Source organism: Herpailurus yagouaroundi, unplaced genomic scaffold, assembly GCF_014898765.1.
Source record: "Herpailurus yagouaroundi ecotype Mexico unplaced genomic scaffold, PumYag 185, whole genome shotgun sequence".
NCBI classification, from domain to species: domain Eukaryota; kingdom Metazoa; phylum Chordata; class Mammalia; order Carnivora; family Felidae; genus Herpailurus; species Herpailurus yagouaroundi.
Window position 1 is genome coordinate 5,604,163 of NW_024412416.1, and position 20,193 is coordinate 5,624,355.

A 20,193-nucleotide genomic window follows, 5' to 3' on the forward strand; every position below is an offset into this window, starting at 1 on the left:
GCTTGGAGCTTGCTTGGGATTCTACCTCTCTCCCTTGCTCGCTCTCTAAAATAAAAAATGTATTTAAAAACTAGCATCTTCTCGAGCGCCTGGGTGGCTCAGTCGGTTGAGCGTCTGACCTCGGCTCAGGTCATGATCTCACGGTTGGGGAGTTCGAGCCCCACGTCGGGCTCCGTGCTGACAGCTCAGAGCCTGGAGCCTCTTCAGATTCTGTGTCTCCCTCTCTCTCTGCCCCTCCCCAACTCATGCTCTGTCTCCGTCTCAGAAATAAATGAACATTATAAAAAAAAATTTTTTTTTAAAGTAGCATCTTCTACCTCTTAAAACTAAAAAGTTCTAGTTACCTTATGTTTTAATCATAAAAGTACTGAGGGGCGCCTGGGCATCATGATCTCACGGTTGGTGAGTTCGAGCCCCACAGGGCTGTACTGACAGCTCAGAGCCTGGAGCCTGCTTTGAATTCTGACTCCCTTTCTCTGCTCCTCCCCCTCGCTCGCGCTCTCTCTCTTGCACTTTCTCTCTCAAAAATAAACATTAAAAAGATTTTTTTAGTGTATTAATAGGCTAGTGACAGTGCAGTGATAATAGGACCTTATTTGCCCACTGCTGTATTACCAGAAACTGGATTCTCTTTGATTGGCAGGTGATAGGGCCTTGCTATTTATACTGAACAAATTCCCAAGTTAACAGTAATCAATGATACTGTAATGGCTATTAATGACATTTGAAATAGCAAGGAGATTCACGAACACACTCAATGACAGGTTTGGAAAATCAATTATTTTCATTAAACACCCTGCACTTAAACTCTGAATAACCAGTTTTTGCCAGGAAGTTGTTAAAATGAGGCATGGCTGAAAACTGTCATTGGGCTCTTCTGTTGTGTGCACGTGTCTCACTGAATTTTCTACTGATAACCACGCTGGTTATAATGAAAGGTCTCTAAAAGATTTGGGAAATTATGCCAGGCAGGAATGGATTCCTGGAATTTTAGAAGCCCTGAACTAAAGGTCAGACCTGGGTTCAAGTCCCTGTGCTACTGCTCAGCAGCAGCCATGTGGCCTCGAGCATATCTGAAAATGAGACTGTCCCCTAATTTTTGAAAGGGGCTGATCATCTGCTCTCGCCCCCACCACAGCTCCATCGCAGAAATCTGATGACAACAGTGAAGATGCTATTGAAGCTTCCGAAAGTAGCTAGAGATGCTGCCGGAGGCCCGAAAGCCTTCGCCTTTTTTTTTTTTTCATGGATCAAACCCCCCACACGCTAATCTCTTTCAGAGCCCCACCAACAGAAGGGAAGAGGAGCTCCTTTAGACCAGGTGATGCAGCGAAGGTTATGATGTCCTAATTCTTAGCTGTCAACATCAATTACTAAGCAGGGTGATCTACACAGTGTCCTTTGTTGGGAACTCCTCTGGCCCCATCTCTCTCCTATGTTTAATGACAAAGGACCTCTGGTCTCTTCGAACCCTCACTCTTCCCACCCCAGAGAGCACCAATCAACACAAACTGCTACGTTTTATTTTCTTTTGCACGTAATGAAAACATTCCACTGATAAAGCAGTTCCAGAACTATTAGTGTTCATTAATCAAGAAGTAAATGAGATCAGAAGGCAAACTTTTCATTTTTTCCCAAACATATACTGCAAATTTCACAGAAAAGTTCTAACAACGCATGCAACACGGGCTGGTTTCAACATACAGAGAGCCCAAGCAAAAATGGGGAGTACTGAAGATCCACACGGGTCAGATCAGGAGCAGAGCTCCAGGACACTGGAGTCTACCCAGCCAGTCATTAACCCTGCCCTGCCATACACATTGGCCCTGTGAAGTTCACTGCCCTCTTGTCAGATTCATATCTGAGCAGTTGTTTCCTCCCATGGTCCAGGCTCATCATTTCCTCCCATCCCACACACAAAAGTCCAGGCAGCTCCAAACCTACTCTCCCAGCTGCGTTTCAGGTGGCATCTCCACAAACCAGGCCCCGGCTCAAATTCTGTACAAGAAGTTCCCGTTACTGTCAAAGAACTCTCGCCCCCTCTGGACTACTTTGCTGCTGAAGTTCTGGTCACCTGGGTCCTGCGCCTTCAACTCTTCCAGCTTCTTGGCAGTTGGCAATCCATCACCGTCAGCTCGTCTAGAACCCGCACGATCGCTGGTGGAGCACTTCTGCAGCTCTTGCCCGTGACCTAGATCTGCAACAGGCACAGAGTGCTCCCGCTGCGGATCCTGGATTCCTTTATCCCCTCCCTTCTGTCTCCTTGGTGTACTGTGAGTGTTCGATTCTATCACTTTCAAAGCTGTGCTGTGACCCCAGCCTTTGAATGAGGTTTCATCTGCTGGCATCGACGAAGAGCCTGATCCAGAGTGGCTCGCGGAGAGCGGCTTCAAGGAATCCTGAGAACCTGGGAGCTGCCTGAACGAGAGGGCAAGCCCGGGTTTCTTAAGGACTTTTTGATCCTGCTTCAGTTTCTGCTCCAATGTGGGTACGAACTTGCTCTTTAAAACCCTCCGGATCACATGAGTGCTGACACCAAAGCCTTCGGCTAATCTGGGAACTGACCAGGACTCTGCAAATTCTTTACGCAAATATCTATGGGAAAAAGAAGCAGGTTTTCAAGTTGTGAAAAAGTCTGCTATCAGAGTACCTAACTGACAATACTAGTTATATTTGTGTGAAAAGAAGAGGGCTTGGAAAAAGCGTGAACACAGTCTCTATCTTGTGCCACCAAATGGCTATGTTCCGTTCCCATACACCGACAGCAACACCCAACCACTCTTAGGTCACTTTTATTTCACAAGAACTAAACTCCTCCCAACGTGCACCAGGCCCCAGTTAGATCCTGGGGATGCAAGAATACTGTCCTTCCTTTCAGAGTACATACAATCTGGTGGTGGAGACAGATATATTAACATACAACACTACTGTGGTAAGGCATAGCAGAGAATGCTGTGAGAGCACCCAGAGGACCCAGGAACAGGCTATCACAACATTTGCCGGGTGGCTCAGGAATTGCTTCAGAAGTCCCTCTAAAAGGCCTAAAAGGATGAAGAGGAGTAAGGATGAAGCTGGCAGAAAGAAGAGAAAGAAGAGATCAAAGGTATTTTTTTTTTTTAAACGTTTCTTTTTGAGAGAGAAAGGCAGACAGAGCACAAGCAGGGAACGAGTGGGGAAGGGGCAGAGAGAGAGGGAGACACAGAATCCAAAGCAGGCTCCACGCTCTGAGCTGTCAGCACAGAGCCTGGCACAGGGCTTGAACTCATGAACCATGAAATCATGACCTGAGCTGAAATCAGACGCTTAACCGACTGAGCCACCCAGGTGCCCCCTCAAAGGTATTTTTTTTTTTAAGTCTTATTTATTTAAGTAACCTCTACACCCAATGTGCGGCTTGAACTCACAAACCCTGAAATCAAGAGTCGTACTCTTTTCTGACCAAGCCAGCCAGGCGCCCCTCAAAGGTATTGATGGTAGGGAGAGCAGCACGTAAAATGCAAAACAGCACATCACCATTGTTGGCAACAGCTCAACTTGTCTAACAGTGAGGGCAGAAGCAAGATGATGTCACGCTTCCAACTCTGAAGTTTATCCCCAAATCAACAGTGAATCAAGGGAGGATTTTTTTTTTTTAAGTGGGTATATTCAAAAATAGCAGAAGGCGGGGGCACCCGGGTGGCTCAGTCGGTTAAGCGTCCGACTCCTGATTTCAGTTCAGGTCGTGATCTCGTGGTTCATGGGTTCGAGCCCCATGGCAGGCTCTGTGCTGACAGTGCGGAGCCTACTTGGGATTCTCTCTGTCCCTGACTCTGCCCCTCCCCCGCTTACGCACATGTTCTCTCAAAAATAAATAAATGAGGGGCGCCTGGGTGGCGCAGTCGGTTAAGCGTCCGACTTCAGCCAGGTCACGATCTCGCGGTCCGTGGGTTCGAGCCCCGCGTCAGGCTCTGGGCTGATGGCTCAGAGCCTGGAGCCTGTTTCCGATTCTGTGTCTCCCTCTCTCTGCCCCTCCCCCGTTCATGCTCTGTCTCTCTCTGTCCCAAAAATAAATAAACGTTGAAAAAAAAAATTTAAAAAAATAAAATAAAATAAAATAAAATAAATAAATGAACGTTAAAAACAAAAAGAATTAAAAAAAACAGCAAAAGAATTGCCATTCAGGACATCCAAGCTATGGCAAACCACAAGCAGATCCAGGAAGGAGTTTAAGCAATGGAATGCCATGAGCAGCTTTTCCTTTTTTAAGCTCAATCTAGGGGGTAGTTTTCAGTGGCAACACTAGAAATGGAAGGATCAGCCAAGAGGCTTTCATGGTAATCGCGGCAGTCTGAACTGAGGCAGCCGCAGTGAAAGCAGAGAAGGAAGAGAGTTGAGGAACATTTTAGGAAGGCCAAACGGAAGAACTTGGTAAGGACTAAATAACTGGAGGTAGAAGTAGGCAGAGATTCCAGATTTCAGTTTGAGTGTTTGGTGGGAACATTCAGGGGTACGGGGAAAACAGGAACAAAGTGAAATTGCCAGGGGACAACAATAAATTCTCTCTTGTTGAGTTTGCGATTATGTTCAGTTTGAAGAACCTACGTGACACTCAAACAGAGATGGGCTAGCGCACAGTTGAAGATATACAAGTCAAAACATAAACACAGATGGGAGACGACAGACTTGGAAGTCACAAGCCAAGACCAATGGTGGCTGAAGCCACGCGAGTGGCTGGCTTTAGGCAGGGAAATATGGGGAGATAAAATGACCAAGGACACAATTCTCAGGGTACCCCAGGAAGGAAACTGAGAAAAGGAGTCCTAGAAAGAGAAGTGAGTAGTACCGTGGTCAAGGGAAGAAAGAATCTCAAGAAAGCAGAGTACAGGGTCACACGCTGCAAAAAACGTTAGGGAGGCTAGAGACTGGAATGGCAGGAATGCCTAGCACTGAGGAAGTCACTGATAAGACTTGTGGACAATAGTTTCATTGTTGTAACAAAACAACAAAGGGTAGGCAGCCAAAGAACAAACGGGTGAGGGAGAACCTTAAGTTGAAGGTAGGTCTCTGGGGAATTAGATACATCTAAGACTTCGTGCACACAGAGGATGGGTCCTAGACAAATGAAGGGCTACCACTTCCCCTGGGATGTAAATAAGGGTATTAACATCGAGCAAGGAAAACAAGGAGGAAGGCTAAGAAGCTTTAAAGGGCTCTAGGGGTGCCCGGGTGGCTCACTCGATTAGGCACCCGACTTCACCTCAGGTATGATCTGAGTTCGAGCCCCACATCGGGCTGGCTCTCTGCTGTCAGCACAGATCCTCTGTTGCCCGCCACCTCCCCCTTCAAGCTCTCTCTCTCAAAAATAAAGAAACATTTAAAGAGCTCTTAATTAATGGCCAATTTTTTCTCTGAAGTAAAAGGACGTTTATTAGCCACAGAAGGGGAGGTGACAGGAAGATGTGGAAGAGCAGTTGTTCCAGAAAGGAAAGGAAGTGGACATGAGAGAAGTACTACAGGCTCACAAAATCTCCTTGCTCTATAGAATCCCCTTCATTCTAAGTGTCTGTTTCAGAGTCACTCTGATGGGAATGGGAAGTGACACACAACTTACAGAAGGCAACTTAGCAATATTCATCAAAAGGCAAATCCATGTGTCCTTCCACGCAGCAACTCTACTTCTGGAAATGTACACAACAAATACACGTAGAGGTATGTGGAACAAGGTGTACACGAAGTTACTCATCAGAGTACTATCTGTGATAGCAAGTGAATGCAAACAACCGAAACACACTTCATAAAAGACTGGTTAACTGAATTATGATTTGCTGGGGCGCCTGGATGCCTCGGCCAGTAGGGCATGCAACTCTTGATCTCAGGGTCCCGAGTGTGAGCCCTACGTTGGGCAGAAAGATTACTTAAAATTAAAAACAAAAATTACGATTTACTATTACTTCTTCAAAAAGGAGCTTTGTCTTCTGAAGAGGAAAGATCTATGAAATATGTGAAAAGGGGCACCTGGCTGGCTGGGCCAATGGATCATGAGACTCTTAAGCTCTGGGTTGTGAGTTCAAGTGCCGTGTTGAGTGTAAAAATTATGTGAAAATAATATCTTAAAAAAAAAAAGCAAACCAAAAACTATATGAAAAAAGAAACGTGTAGAACAGTATTTACAGTATTCTACTGTTTGTGCTTAAGAAAATAAAAGTAGGGGCACCTGGGTGGCCCAGTTGGTTAGGCGACCGACTTTGGCTCAGGTCGTGATCTCATGGTTTGTGAGTTCGAGCCCCATGTTGGGCTCTGTGCTGACAGCTCAGAGCCTGGAGCCTGCTTCGGATTCTGTGTCTCCCCCTCTCTCTGGCCCCTCCCCTGCTCACTCTCTGTGCCTCTCTGTCTCTCAATAATAAACGTTAAAAAAAATTTTTTTTTTTAAACATGCAAAAAAAAAAAGAAAAGTTAATCTACATTCATAGTCGCTTGTATTTGCTTAAGGAAACCTGAAAAAAGGCACAAAAATTCATTAAAAATAGTCTCACTGAAGACTGGGAGGGATTAAAACTTCTCAATGTGTACAAATAATGTTCTAATTTTGAACTATATGCCACGCATTGTTATTCAAAACAAACTTAAAACTTAAAAAGGGATCTAAGATTTTAATGATATGGGTTTGCTCTTCCGGAAAACGTACATAACCTTGTAAGTCCCCATCCCTGACATTAGCTTAAGAACGTCATGACAACTATTTTGAAGTTAAAGGCTGTGAGGTCTACAGCTTACTATTCTAAAATTTCAGCAAAAACGAACCGTGTCCTCATGTTAAAAACTACTAAATTTAGATGACGGGCTTATGCAAATTCATCTATTCTCCTTTTCATTTAGAAAACTTAAAATGATAAAAAGTAAACTATTACAGTGATTCTCACCGGATCTGCTCCATGGCTTCCCACGTCAGGGTCCTGGGCGGGGCACCCGGCGCCTCCATTTGTCTCCGAATTTTCTGGAATCGGGCGGCTTTTTTCTGCTGTTTCAGGGTGCTGGGGGAGAGAACCAATGGCAGAAGCCAAGCGTGGGAGCAAAACGGGTGGCTGAAGAGCCTCGCGCTAAATCACAGGCCCAGCCCTCTTCTCTTTGTTTGCAAGGGAAACCAGGCCACGTCTGTAACCTCCCCAGATAATCCCTAAAACAGCCCGTAAGCATGCCGAACTTTCTAAACGGGTGATGAAACACGTCACTGGTGAAGAAACCTGCCGTCCCAAAGGAGCCGCACACCTGCCCCTGCGCCCCCTAACAACGGGTAAGAAACAAGGGCTGCGGCGGAGGCGGCGCTACAACGCCCGGCTCCAAGGGGGCGCGAAGCCCTGCTTCAGGCTGAGGGCCCGGGAAGCAGCCGGTACCTCTCCACCTCCTGCAGCTCCCGCTCCTCCGGCTCCCAGTCGGAATCGGGGTCTGGCTCCCGGCCGAGCGTGCCCGGGTCTACCATCCCCCGGGTCGCGAAACCACAGCGAGCCACGGCAGCACGAACACGCAAGCCCAGCAAAAGGTTCAGAGCGACCGCCATGTCGACAAAAACAGCCCGGGACAGTCCGACAGGGGCAGAGAGACCGGAAGTCTGGGGGCGGGGCCGGAAGTGGAAGGGCGCGGCGAAAGCCAGGATGGTCGTGCGTGGTTTCCGCTTCCGGCTGAGGGTGCGTTAGCTGGGATTGAACCTGCTTGCGGTTCACCCTTCCGGAGAGGAACAGTGGCGAGCGTTTACCCTGGAACGCAAGGGCCGGAATGAGCTAGAGAACGCTCCTGGAAAACGCATAAACTTTAATAAAAAGTCGGAGTCATTTGCCAAGAGCCACCCCTCCGCCCCAATGGCTTCCCAGGCCGGCCTGTCTCCGCCACGGCAGGGGGAAGGGCCTCTCCTTGGCGGTCGTCCGATGACGACTGCCCCGTGCCTTGGGCACTCGGCTCCTCTGGGAAGGGGGCCCCTTGTCGCCAGGATGACCTCCAGCCCCGGGCTGCACCCAGCGTTCAGACCCATCTCCTAGCGATAAATCCAGGCTAAGGTTTGAAGGGCGGAGATGCCGGCCCTGGCTCCTCTTCATCTTTTGAGTCTTTACGGATCTGGAAATAGTCTTAGGGTATTGAGGAATTCTTGATATCTTTGTGTTTTGCCTTGTTCAAGCAGGGTTCCTGGCCAGGACTTTTCAAACTGAAGCCTGGTGGCAGTCTTTCATTTAGCGAAGATTGAAGGCCCTCTGCGCCTTCGGAAACTTGAGGGGGTTCTCCAGGAGAGGTGGAGTGCTGGGCTTCCGTCCTGCATTTACCGGTGGTGGCTGATGTCAAGGAGTGGAGTGGTATGCTGCATCAGGGGCGTAGAGGCAGTGCAGAGAGCGAGATCCTGGGCCTTGGGTGCACTGTGTTCGGTGTCTACCACCGAGGGCAAGGTGCAGTGAGTCCATGAGCTACTTGCCACTCTTTCCGGTTGCAGAAGATAGCCCTGCTTTGGGGTTAAAGAAGATGGCACTGATCCTGCCAGGGCTCTGTCTATGGCTTCTAGCCTTCTGCCCGCTTGGCCTTCTGCAGTGGAAACATGGGTCCCCCTGAGTTGGTATTCACAGGAGATTCACTCCCTCTTTACCAGCTGTCACCCAATTACCAACACAGAAGAATGGCATCCCTTGCTTCCCTCCAGCATCTTTGCCACACTGTATTGTAACTGTTTACTTGTCTGTTTCCCTGTTGTGTTTGTTGAGTGCTAGGACTGTACTGCCATTCCTCCCAGGGTCCAGTATGTAGGAGGAGGTAATGGGTCCACTACCCATCCCATTCCCACACTGGTGGAAGTGCCCTGTGGTGTTTTGGGACTGTCCCAGCTGTAATGGTTGCCAGTGGGAATTTACACAAGCCAGAGTGACCAGAGCTAGTTTTGCGTACTTACGGCTACTGAGCCTGACTCTGGCACTGGGAAAACAGTGCCTTCCCGATGCTTTCGTTGACAACGAAGAGGGGCCGATGGCTGCTCGCTCTCCAATCCAGTTGAAGTTCTTGGGCTGTAGATGGCACCAGGAATGATGTGGAATTGCAGCATTCATGCTTGGCTGTGGCCCTAAGATCCTGGGGATCAATTCGTGGGGCCGAACTGGATGCAGGAAGTGAGGAGGGCCCTGCTCTTTGGTGGCCCCTCTCGGGAGGACCAGTGGGACCAGACTCACAGATTGCAGTTCTTGACTGCCCAGCCCGTCCTGGTGAAATCTAGGCTAGAGGAGAAGAGCAGCCCCTTGCCACACTTCTTGTGAGGCTGGATGGACTGGAGGAAGAAAACAGGTAACCGAAACGTCTCTTCTAGGCCGTGGCCGCTATTTAACCAATTACTCCTTGGGGGCTCAGCAAAAACAAGACCCAACAGGCTTGACACCTGCCCAGGGAACAGTGAACGCGGCAGCTGTTCTCTTTGGCCCAAGTCTGTCTGCTTATCTCCCGTTAGAGCCACGGCACTGGCAGGGCTAGCGAGAGATTACACAGGAGCCACTGAGGCTGGTGGCCTTCTTATTCGTCAGGCATGAGTTTGGGGTTATTGCAAGGCTGGAATAAAGAGAACACATCTCTCGCGAGTAGGTCAGGAGCTGCACTTTGCCGGATGTCATTACTAAACACCAGGGAGCGTGGGAGCAAATGCAAAAGCAACCAAGAGCCCCCTTCCCAGCGCCCGGCAGGAGCTGCCCTCCCAGGCTCCGTGCCTGCCAGACACCATCACGTTAGCCTTCTGGGCCGCGGCCACCCCTGTGTGCCGGTGCAGCCCTTGTTCCCTGGTTCTGCGAGATGCTGCGCAGGGACCCTCACCCGATACTCGTGAAGCCTTCTGTGGCCCCGGTGGCTGGGGTGCAGCATGTGGCTGAGTAGCTCTATGATACCGAGGCTTCGGATGAGATTCTCCCTTTGTAGCAGGGCCTTCATCCGCTCCAGCTCCTCCTCTTCCACGATTTCTTGAGGATGCATGGTATCCACGTGTACGGGGAGCAGCTGCGAGGTACATGAGGGCTGAACGCAAGATCTCCGAGAGCGAGTCCCAAACCATCGACGACGATGGCTGCGGGACTCCTGCCTGCTCTGCCTCTGTGCATTCCCTGACCCTAGTGGAAGGTCCCCTTTGCTGTCCGTTCTCTGCCCCCCCCCCCCCACTCCAGCCCCCGTTCCGCGAGGTCAGATCCAACGTATTCATTAGGAACTCCTCTCCCTCTCCCTCCCTTCTCTAGACCCAACCTATTTCCTGTTGAAAGGCAAGAGCTACCAAAACCCGGGCACCTCTTTCTCCTGGTTCCGGTTCCTGTAAGCCAAGTGGGCGGGAAGTCCCCGGAGCCCGGCCCTGCATCGGCTCTTCTCTCCCGCTGATTCACCCTGGTTCTGGTCCCGGCTCTCCTTCCGCCTCTTACTTCCTGAGGTCTCCTGCTGTTCCTGCTTAAGGCGGATCTCTTCCAGTTGCTGTCTGACAAGACACAGCAGCTTCAGACACTGGAGAGATTATGTTGGGGGGAAGCAGGGTGAGGGGAAGTGGGGATGGCGGGGTGGGAAATCAGATCTGTCTGGGAGGCAGACAAGAGAAGAATGAGGGGGGAAATGGGAAACCTCCTATATGGAGTTACTGAGTCCGAAAGAATTTCTGACTCCATTCCTCTTGGCTCAAGTGTCTGGCTTCCTCTCTACCCTGCTGGCGAGCAGTTCAGCTTCAGGATATGCCCCCGCCCCCCAAGTGGACAGAGGACAAGGCAAGGCAAAGTACCTGGCACACTCCTCTCTAGCCTTGGAAGCAGCAGTCTCCTGGAAGAGGGAGCCGTTGTGCTTGAAGAAGGGTGCGTACTTGTCCGTGTTAGGCCCAGGATAGATCCGCCGGTACCCCCCGAGGTGGGAGTCCTCATGGCGCTCCTGGTCCAGTATCGCTGCATGCGACAGTTCAGTTTGTTCTCGCCTAGGGAAACCAAGCTCCAGAGTGAGTCGGGAGGGCTCTGAGAATGTTCAGTGGGGAAAAGAAGGCCGGCCAAGGCTTTGAGAACCTTCTGCTAGCTTCAAAGAGGCCTTTCTGGCCTCTGCCCATGTAGCGAGGGCTGCGAAGGCCCTCTGGCCAATCCCGCTTGTGTGTAGCCACGGAAATCTGGGCTTGACTTCCAGAAATCTGGTTTTCATCTTAAGTGCAAGCTAGCGCTCCAAGTTCTCACAGTCTTTTAGGTTTCTGATCATAGAGTAATCTATGTTAATTACAGAAAAATGTAGAAGAGCAAAAAGAAGATAAAACCTCCCATAATCTTACTGTGCAGTTAGCATATTGCTCCTGAGCATGGACTCAGGGGCGGGACCCCCGAGTCTGAATCCTGGCTTTGCCACCGACTACCTTCCTTTCTGGTTTCTGACAAAAATAGGATCATACAACCTTGCTAAATGGCTTCCTAGTAGTCACGTGGTTCTGTGATTGTACTTTCATTTATGAAGTCCAGTAGTTGTGAACCCTTTCCCCCACTGAAAGACATCACTCATGATATAATAGGCACATGTGCAGCCCCACTGTGGGAAGAGCCAGCGTATTTCCAGTAACAGTCCTGCTTCCCCTCCATTCACACATGAGAACGCCTACTATGTGCCAGGCCCTCAGGATATCCCAGCAAACCAAATACACACGGGCCTGCATATCACAACCCAGGTGGAGAAGAGCACTGTAATAGGAATGCTTCCAATTCCACTCCATTTGTATGTGTTACTAACATTAATTTAGTATCGGCAGCAAATCACCGTGTTGGTAACCCATCTTATAATTAAAACAACAGTGGGTGAAAGATGCTGATTTAAATAACCTCTTATTGTTGCATGACTAGACTGTTTTCTGTTTCATTATTATGACCTGTCTAGAGGACCTTTGTTAAAAACAAAAACAAGGGGCCCCTGGGTGGTTCAGCTGGTCGAGCGCCTGACTTCCACGCAGGTCGTGATCTCGTGGTTCGTGGGTTAGAGCTGGCTCGGTTCGTGGGTTAGAGTCACATCTTTGCTGACAGCAGCGAGCCCGCTTCGGATCCTCTGTCTCCCTCCGCCCCCCCCCCCCCGTCTGCCCCTTCCCCTCTCACCCTCTGTCTCTCTCGCTCTCAGAAATAAACATTAAAAAGCAAAACCAAAAACAAACGGCCAATCAAACAGCAAAGAGCTTCTTATGAGCTAATAGAAAATAGCTCTAAGCTGTGTTGCTACACGTAGTAGAGAGAGTGTGAAGGTTACACTACTGTCTAGGTAGGTAAAGGGAGAAAAACATCTGTATAAGTTATTTCTACAGGTATATATTATACGCACACCTATGTATGTGTGCGTGCATTAACTGCTAAAGCATACACATGGCATAGGTTGGCTCCTTGGGGGGAAACTGAGTAGCTGGAGAACAGGAAGGGATTCTTCACAGGATCTTTTGAATTTCCAGCATACTATCTGTGATACATAAATGCGTCATCTGCGCCAAAAAACCCACAGTTGTGCTTCACAGCTAATCCTTACCCCCAGACTCTCTTCGCCACCTACAGGAGCACTTTTCCCGTCAGGAAAGTAATGACAGACACGTGGCCCACCTGGCTTCTCGTGGCTGCTGGTGGCACTGGAAAAGCCGCTCCTTGACTCGCCGCTTGTCCTCCTCTATCACCTTCCTTTTGTCACAGCCCCGGAGGTTGACAAGGGTCATGGCATCACAGAGAAGTGCGTCCTTCACTTCACGATCAAGGCGGGAGTCAGTGGTGAAGCTCGGGGAGTGGTTTACCTGCCAGGAGGAGTCATCATCCCACCCTTCCTACACTGCCTGAGCACGTGTGGCCTCGGGCAGGCCGGACTGGACAGTCCAGGCAAGACGTCCCCCTCCAGAGGCCTCGGCCGAGGAGGCTGGATGTTGTGACTTCCAAGGCCACGGGACCCCGCCACAGAGATCCCTCCGGTACACAGGCTGCTGAGAGCAAACCAGACAGCCTGACTCTACAGATACAGTGTCCCTAAAGACAAAAAGATTCCATGGGGGAACACTTGGGATCCAACTCCTGGATCCCTATGGTGGAGGCCAGAGATCACTAGGCTTGGACTCAGCAGGTCAAGAGTGTAGACGCCTACTGCCTTCTGCCATTCCTACCCACCCCGGGGCCGCCATGTCCCCCATTCTCTGTTGCACCACCTGACTGCACTCCTAGCCCAGGCGTCCTGCTCAGGGAGGCCTCAGGCCGCGGGTTTTGCAAAGCCCAGAAGATCATCCTCACCTCCAGCAGCCAGGGTTTCAGCTTGTGGTCCAGCAAGATGTCAAAACCAAGGATCTCAAAACAGGCACATGTACCTCCGCTCAGATAGTGGGGGAAACAGGTGCGGTAGTTGTGGCGAAGAACAGAATGGGCTGAGATGATGGTTTTGACGATGATGTCCTCGATGTGCCCCCACAGCTCTCGGGGGTCGTAGCCGTGTTCTCGCAGCCAGGCGTTGAGCGTCGACAGCTTCCTGTGAGGCCCAGTGCTCAGAGGAGGACCAGTTTCTACACCACTGGGGCCAGGCCGAGGGCAAGAGGCTCCCTATGGCTAACCCTAATTCTGTGCCTAGATTCCTGACACTTCAAAGGGCTCCTGGCAGCTTGGAGCCCGGCTTGGTCCTCAGGGTGGGGGCAGGGCTGCATTTAGAGGTCAAGCACAGGACAGGGGTCTGTGAAGGTGGTTTTCCTGAGCGATTGGCCTCCCAAGAGCCAGCTCAGTTTCAGGGGCTGCTGAGACTATAAGGCTAAGGCACAACCAGAGCCGGGAGTACCTTTTACTGCCCGCAGCGTCGTCTCGGACAAAGTTCTCGTTGTGTTTGTTGATGGCATAGTTGGTCAGATGCATGCAGACATCATCCTGGGAAGAGAGCGGCCCCGCGGCGCTCAGACTGCTTCCCCGAAGCACTCCTCTCCAGGCCTTCCTTGCCTTTTCTACGACCTTCCCCTCCCCCGGGACAAGGGCTCCTCCTCGGCGGCCCTCTTCACCTAAGAACTGTCCTGTGAGCTCATAGGGAAGGGCGTGGGCCGGCGTCCTCCAGGGAGGACCTTTCAGCGGTCACCACCCACCAAATGCTCTCCTCCCAGCCACGGGGTTAGGGTGCTCGCTGGTTCCATTGCTTGTTCATGGGTGACGACAACAAGCCTTTCTACCTGGTCCGCACAGAACCTCAGCACTCAGGAGAAGAGGGCGCCGCCCTGTCCCCCCCCCCCCCCCAGGGCCACCGTCTGGCCCCTTACCAGGTTGCTGTTGTTGGGCTCCGCGTAGGGCATCGTGGCGAAGCGGGCCAGGCCCTCCTCGTACATGAAAATCCGAAGAGGGTCGCAGGATGTGATGAGGACATAGATTCGCATATCGAACTTGAAGCCGTCAATGAGGAAGGGCTGAAAGCACGCAAACCCGCCGGGGAAGAATACTTCTGAAGCGCTCATTCTATACCACACGCTGTTTGAAGTGTTTCGGATGCACAACTGGTTTGATTGTCGTAATAACCATATACAGCATAAAGTAGTTACTGTTATATTTCCCATTCAACAAATGATGACATTGAGTCACGGAAAGGGTAAGAAATTGCCCAAGATTTGGGGCACCTGGGTGGCTCAGTCCTTTAAGCGACTGACTCCTGGTTTGGGCTCAGGTCATGATCTCGCGGTTTGTGAGTTCGAGCCCCAAATCGGCTCTGCACTGGGGGCAGAGAGCCTGCTGGGGACCTCTGTCTCTGTCTCTGTCTCTCTCTCTGCCCCTCCCCCACTCATGCTCACTCTCTCTCTCCCTCTCCTTCAAAATAAGTAAACTTAAAAAAAAAAAAAAAAAAGAGGGGCGCCTGGATGGCTCAGTCCATTGAGCATCCAACTTCAGCTCAGGTCGTGATTCCATGGTTCATGGGTTCGAGCCCCGCATCTAGCTCTGTGCAGTTGGCTCGGAGCCTGGAGCCTGCTTCAGAGTCTGCGTCTCCCTCTCTGCCCCCGCCCCTCGCGCTCTGTCTCTCTCTGTCTCTCTCTCAAAAATAAACAAACATTAAAGACATTAAAAAAAAAAAAATTGTCCAAGATCACATATGTAAGAAGTGGAAAAACTCAGATTCAGACCGAGGCAGGCTGGCTCTGAACCACGGCTCTGATAAGAGGAAACAGGAAGTAGGAGCCGAAGCCTGGCGCCCCTCTCTGGCAGTGGGAGAGATGAGGCCGGGGCAGGGCCCTGGCGGTCCGGAGGCGCCCTTCACCTTGGAGATGTACTGCTGGCAGATCATGTGCTCTCCTGGCTTGATCTCCCGGGGACTTCGGGTGATGAAGATGCCGCGTCCCTGACGGCCGCTGTCCGGCTTGCAGATGTAAGTGCGGGTTTTTCGCTGACGACCGTAGGATTGGAAGTCCCCGTAGCTGTGTGCAGAGGGGGGCCGGTCAGAAGGTTTCCGCGCGTGGCAGCTGTCCCAGGGCCCCGGTGGGGTTCTGCTCTCCTGTCCGTGCTCTTCCTGGAGCGTCAGTCTCCCACCTACTTTTCTGTGACCAGCTGAAACCTTCTAGGTGACAAGGCCAGCGTCTGGAGGGAAGTGAGATGGCGAAGCCTTTCCTCCCCCAGCACATCAGCCCCGGGGGCCGGGCTCACTCACTCTGCAGGGAGGCACCAGGTGCGGGGGAAGATGTTGTACTCCGTGGGATAGAGTTTCTGCATGCGGTTGAGGTTCCGAGCCAGCAGATCTTTGCGGCAGATTTCCGTCATGCCAGGGAAGTGGTTGATTTTCTGTAACAGAGCCAGGTGGTGACCTACCCCCACGAGCAGAGTGAGTGGCAGCCCCTGGGGTCTGGGCACACCAGGAGGACTGGGAAGGTCAAGGCAGAAGTCACAGAGGAGGAAAACACTATACCTAATACCCTAAGGGAGAAAAGGAAGGTTCCCAAAGGCAGGTGAGAACCTCCTCCTTGGCCTCTCCCAAAACACATGTCCACACTGAGGTCGGGAGACGAGGGGCAGTGAGAAGGACTCGCCAGGACTTCGGGTCTTCTAGCCACCTTCTAACATGCCCCAGGCCACCAGCAACTAGTCCTGTAAGGATAACTGGGGCATGGGAGCATCAGCCAACGAGAAACCATTTTCCAAGAGAGAAAAGGAAATCGAGAATGAGTCCCAGGGAGCGCTGGGTCATGGCGCCCCAGGGTATGACGTTTCCAGGGTGACCTGCTGGAACCCTGGTGCTGGGAGGCAGAATCTCCCATAGGTTCTGGGCTCTCTCACTGGCTTTACCACACCCTAGCTGCATGAACTTAGTACTTCTGAGCCTTGGTGTCCTCTAAACAAGAGAGTATCTGCCACTCGGTGTTCTTTTTGAGGATTTAATTGTGGTAAGAACATAAAAGCAGGTAACACAGGGTCTGACGTACAGTAAGCCCTCAATGAACGCTGTTAACTGTGCCTGTTTTACAGCCGCCACCTGCATGTCCCTTTTTTTTTTAATATTTATTTTTAAGAGAGAGACAGAGACGAGTGGGGTGGGGGTGCAAAGAGAGAGGGGGAGAGCATAGAATCTGAAGTAGGCTCCAGGCTCTGAGCTGTCGGCACAGAGCCCGACGCGGGGTTTGAACTCAGGGACCACGAGATCATGACCTGAGCCTAAGTCGGACGCTTCACCGACTGAGTCACCCAGGCACCCCCTTTTTTTTTTTTTAATGTTTATTTATTTATTTTGAGAGAGAAAGAGAGTGAGAATGGGGAGGGGCAGAGAGAGAGAGAGCAAGAGAGAGAATCCCAAGCACAGAGCCCAACACGGGGCTCCACCCCACGAACGAGGAGATCACGACCTGGGCCAAAATCAAGAGTTGGATGCTCAGGTGACTGAGCCACCCGGACGCCCCACGCCGACTCTCAATGGATGCGGATGCGGGACTGAGCTGTTTAGAAGCCAGCTCACTCAGCCGCCCCTGCGGTTAGTGCTGAAGTTGCCTTCCAGCCTTCCCCTCAGGGGGGCTCACGGGCCCTGGAGGGGGTCAGCTGGGCACAGATGCTTCCAGGCGAGCAGTGCCCAGCATATACCTCCTTCCTGTGATAGGAGCTCCAGGAACCCAAGAGGAGAGTTTTTCCAGTAGAGCAGAAGCCTTTCCTGCTCTGCCCGGAGGGACAACTACAAAGGGTGTGGCGTTGGGCGCCTGAGCAGAAGGGCGGGAGTAACCATTCAGGGCCGCAGCCCCTTGGGGCTCTTGGGTCAGGAGATTGTACCTGAAACCTCTTCATGTCCATGACTCGTTCAAGTGAGACAGAGCAGTCCGTCCAGTACACAGTCCACTCTTCATCTTCCCGCACCTCCTTTAGGCCACACATTTGAGCTGCCCGACGCACTGTGGAGAGACGGAGGTCAGCGGGGCAGCCCGGCCACTGGCAGTGAGTCTCGGGAGGGCAGCTGGCTCGGGTAACTTGACCAGAGAGTGGACTGGAGATGAGGTGGTTCTTACCTCCACTCCGCAGTTTAATTGCCATGTGACAATTCCAAGTTCATGAAGCTGTCAAGGCCCTTCCAAAATCTGTGACGGAGAAAACTAGAGCCTGGCTCTCTACTCCCGTCAACCCTCTCTCTCAATTAGGATGGTTTCTGACCTGCAGAGCTGACCCTCTCTCCGTAGGGGTCACATCTCACACTGTGGGTGGCCCCTTGCATAGATGACGGTGGAGATAAGAGGAGATGGAGAGATGGCTGACCCAGCTGGTGATTTTTTTCTTTTAATTCCCCCCCCCCCACCCCCAGAATCTTCCTTGGAAAAAAACTCTATTAGCCTGTTCTCATCTCAACTCTGGTAAAATCTGGGAAGGGTGGGGGCAATGGTGACTTCCGGTCACTTTTTTTTCTTGTTAGCTAACTGTGGAGATTCCCACCCTAACCCCAAGACGAACTGGAACAGAGATGTCTCAGCTGCTAGTAGCTCAGCCCAGGTTGTAGGCCAGCCTACCGAGATCCAGGGGCTGGGAGCCCGACGGGGGGGGACCATTCCCAGAGTCAAAGCTGCAGGTGCCCTCTTATGCGCAGTATTGTGAGTGAATGAACCGGGTGCTTACCGCTTTCATACTTGCAGTTGGTCAGGTTGATGGCCAGGGGTCTGGAATGAAGGAACAGTAGGAATCAGGCAGAGTGGGATGAAGGACAGACCCTGGGCTGCCAGGCACCCGGAGGAAGAGACACCCAACACATCTACAGTGCAGTTCGTTTTCTCTAAAAGCCACGGAAGACCAGGATGATAGAGACATGCTAAGTCTGCAAACCAAGCCAGCTCAAATGGTTCTGGATTTTGTGTTTTTCTCGTTCCAGAAGGTTAATGATGTTCCTGTATCCCCTGTCCTCTTTCGCAGATTAAAGGGAAGACCCCGACTGCTGAAGGGAGGCCGGGGGTGACTCTCTTCTGGAGCCAGGCAGGTGGCGGGGGTGGAGGGGGGTGTCATCCAGGGACCCGTTACCTGTGTTTCCGCCTTCTCTTTCTCCTTCTAACTTCTAAGTCATCTGAGTCAGTTGGGGCTATGATTTTCTTTGGAATTTTCTTGGCTACAACAGATAAGGGAACTCCATCCCCAAATTCCTTATAGTCAGCCTTTGGAAGTTCCTGCTGAGAAGAGTTAGAAGGGATGGTAGCTTCCTCTTTAACACACTCCTCCCCAGAGTCCTCTTCTTCAACGTAGTCTTCCTCTGATTCACTGGTCTTACAGGTATCTGGCTCCATCCTCTTAGATTCTGAGGGGAGGGGGTGAGAGTGAAATATATGTCAGAACTTCCTTCCTCCAGGCCGTGCAGGAGTCACAAAAAGCCCCTTCGTGTTATAAGGGAACTTTGCTGCCCCTTCAGAACAGAACAGGACAATCCCAGTGCAGAATGCGATGTGTTCCTAGTAGGTAATGGAGGCTTGGGGTGGGGGTGGGGATGGGGGAAATGCCTGTGAGATGTTGGATTCCCCGACAAGCCCTGATCATCCAAGATCACTACTCCATACAACACATTGGGTTGCAAGTAGAAGCTGGACAGAGCTGGCAGGGATCATGACCATGGCTTTTTTATTTCTGGGAAGGGGGATGGCTGGGCCCTGGAGCGGACCTTCAATTTTAAAATAGAGCTAAAAACCAAAGGTCCCCTAAGCCGGCCCTTTCCCTGTTCCGTGACTCGGTTTCTCCGTGTGTACACACTGGGGCCAGGCCCTCGATGGCTAAGTCCCCTTGGGCTCTGACGGCGGAGCGGGAGCCCCTGGCGGACACCGCGCACCCGGGGTTTCGAGGACAGCGGAGGGGCTGCTGGGTCCACCCCTAGCTGCCCGAGGCTGGACTCAGCTGGTCGCTCATGTCAGCCCTTCGCGCGACACCTGCTCCTTCCCGGGCGTCGCTGGGCCTCCGGGACCGCCTCCTTGCTCCACAGGACTGGCAGCCTCCGCCGATCGCGAGGGGGAGCCCGCTCCCCTCCCACCCCGGGGTTCGCTCCTAGCTGGGAGATCCCGGCGGCGGCGGCGGCGCCTCCTGGAGCTAGCCGGCAGCCGCCGCCGCCGTCGCCATGGACACGGGAGCGGTCCCCATTGGAGCGGCGTTCTGGGGGCGGGGCCTTCCCGGGAACCACACCCATTTGGGCGCCCGCCAAGGCCATCTTGCTCCCCCGCGCTGAAAGCCTGTCGTCGGCGCTGGCGGGGCAGGTGCGGGCCGCCTGCGGCCTCGGGGGGCCCGGCCTCCGCGACCGCCGACGGGGCGCATCGGCTGGGACGTGGAGTCCTTCCGCTTTCGCGCCGATTCACGCGCGCCTCACCCCAGGCTATCTCGAGCCCGCGGGCCGAGCCCGGAGCTTGGTTTAACTCTGTGCTCGGGAAAAGTACCTGCTGGCCTTCCCTGAGCTTTAGTAAGCGTGTGTCGCGCCGTCCCCGCCCTCCGGAGGGGCGGCCGTGCTTAGTGCCCACCCTGGCGGGCTGAGCCAGCTCCGCCCAGTGACAGAACGGCCTCCTCCTCGTAGCGCTCCTTCACTGCTCTTCCTGGCGTCCTCACGCTGACTTCTGCTCGCCACCCCCACCGAACCCAGTCCAACTTGTCACTGTAAGGCTGTCCCGTGTGCCTACATCTGGGGGACACTTCAGTCTCCTTCCCTTAGAGAGACGTGGACATTTTCTGAATGACACATTTCTTGCTGTTCCTTCAGCACAGAATATTCTATTACTCCCTTCTTGAAATGATTTGGAGGCTCTTGGCTTCCAGGACTATC

The 20,193-nt window shown here is 52.1% G+C and overlaps 2 protein-coding genes across 6 annotated transcripts; both read right to left on the reverse strand.

The window, feature by feature from the left end:
• Positions 1 to 1,506: 1,506 nt before the first annotated feature.
• NGRN (neugrin, neurite outgrowth associated) lies at positions 1,507 to 7,586 on the reverse strand. Its single transcript, XM_040493627.1, has 3 exons — positions 7,371 to 7,586; positions 6,900 to 7,010; positions 1,507 to 2,595 (listed from the first exon to the last, which is right to left on the reverse strand). Exons 1-3 carry the CDS (start codon positions 7,532 to 7,534, stop codon positions 1,992 to 1,994), a joined length of 879 nt encoding a protein of 292 aa, XP_040349561.1. The 5' UTR covers positions 7,535 to 7,586; the 3' UTR covers positions 1,507 to 1,991.
• A 179-nt stretch (positions 7,587 to 7,765) lies between these two features.
• On the reverse strand, positions 7,766 to 19,448 carry TTLL13 (tubulin tyrosine ligase like 13). 5 transcript variants are annotated; one of them, XM_040493623.1, is made up of 15 exons: positions 19,285 to 19,448; positions 18,426 to 18,696; positions 18,030 to 18,070; positions 17,199 to 17,317; positions 15,598 to 15,728; positions 15,211 to 15,367; positions 14,228 to 14,371; positions 13,762 to 13,847; positions 13,230 to 13,461; positions 12,561 to 12,745; positions 10,742 to 10,927; positions 10,267 to 10,447; positions 9,805 to 9,984; positions 8,903 to 9,221; positions 7,766 to 8,541 (listed from the first exon to the last, which is right to left on the reverse strand). In XM_040493623.1, the coding sequence occupies exons 2-15, from the start codon at positions 18,683 to 18,685 to the stop codon at positions 8,285 to 8,287; spliced, it is 2,478 nt and encodes an 825-aa protein (XP_040349557.1). In that variant the 5' UTR covers positions 18,686 to 18,696; positions 19,285 to 19,448; the 3' UTR covers positions 7,766 to 8,284. The 5 variants fall into 5 exon arrangements, with proteins under 5 accessions (XP_040349557.1, XP_040349559.1, XP_040349556.1 ...); XM_040493625.1 differs by having other exon boundaries at positions 8,903 to 9,014; positions 19,316 to 19,447; XM_040493622.1 differs by having other exon boundaries at positions 19,316 to 19,447.
• Between the last annotated feature and the right edge of the window lie 745 nt (positions 19,449 to 20,193).

Excerpts from the sequence above, each read along its gene's own strand:
- NGRN (XM_040493627.1), bottom strand. The coding sequence starts at position 7,534 with ATGGCGGTCGCTCTGAACCTTTTGCTGGGCTTGCGTGTTCGTGCTGCC. Across the intron at positions 7,011-7,370 it reads GAGCTGCAGGAGGTGGAGAG|CACCCTGAAACAGCAGAAAA; the intron begins GTACCGGCTGCT and ends TCTCTCCCCCAG. Across the intron at positions 2,596-6,899 it reads GAAGCCATGGAGCAGATCCG|ATATTTGCGTAAAGAATTTG; the intron begins GTGAGAATCACT and ends TTTTTCCCATAG.
- TTLL13 (XM_040493623.1), bottom strand. The coding sequence starts at position 18,685 with ATGGAGCCAGATACCTGTAAGACCAGTGAATCAGAGGAAGACTACGTT. Across the intron at positions 13,462-13,761 it reads GACGCTGCGGGCAGTAAAAG|GAAGCTGTCGACGCTCAACG; the intron begins GTACTCCCGGCT and ends TGGGCCTCACAG. Across the intron at positions 10,928-12,560 it reads CAGCAGCCACGAGAAGCCAG|GCGAGAACAAACTGAACTGT; the intron begins GTGGGCCACGTG and ends TGGTTTCCCTAG.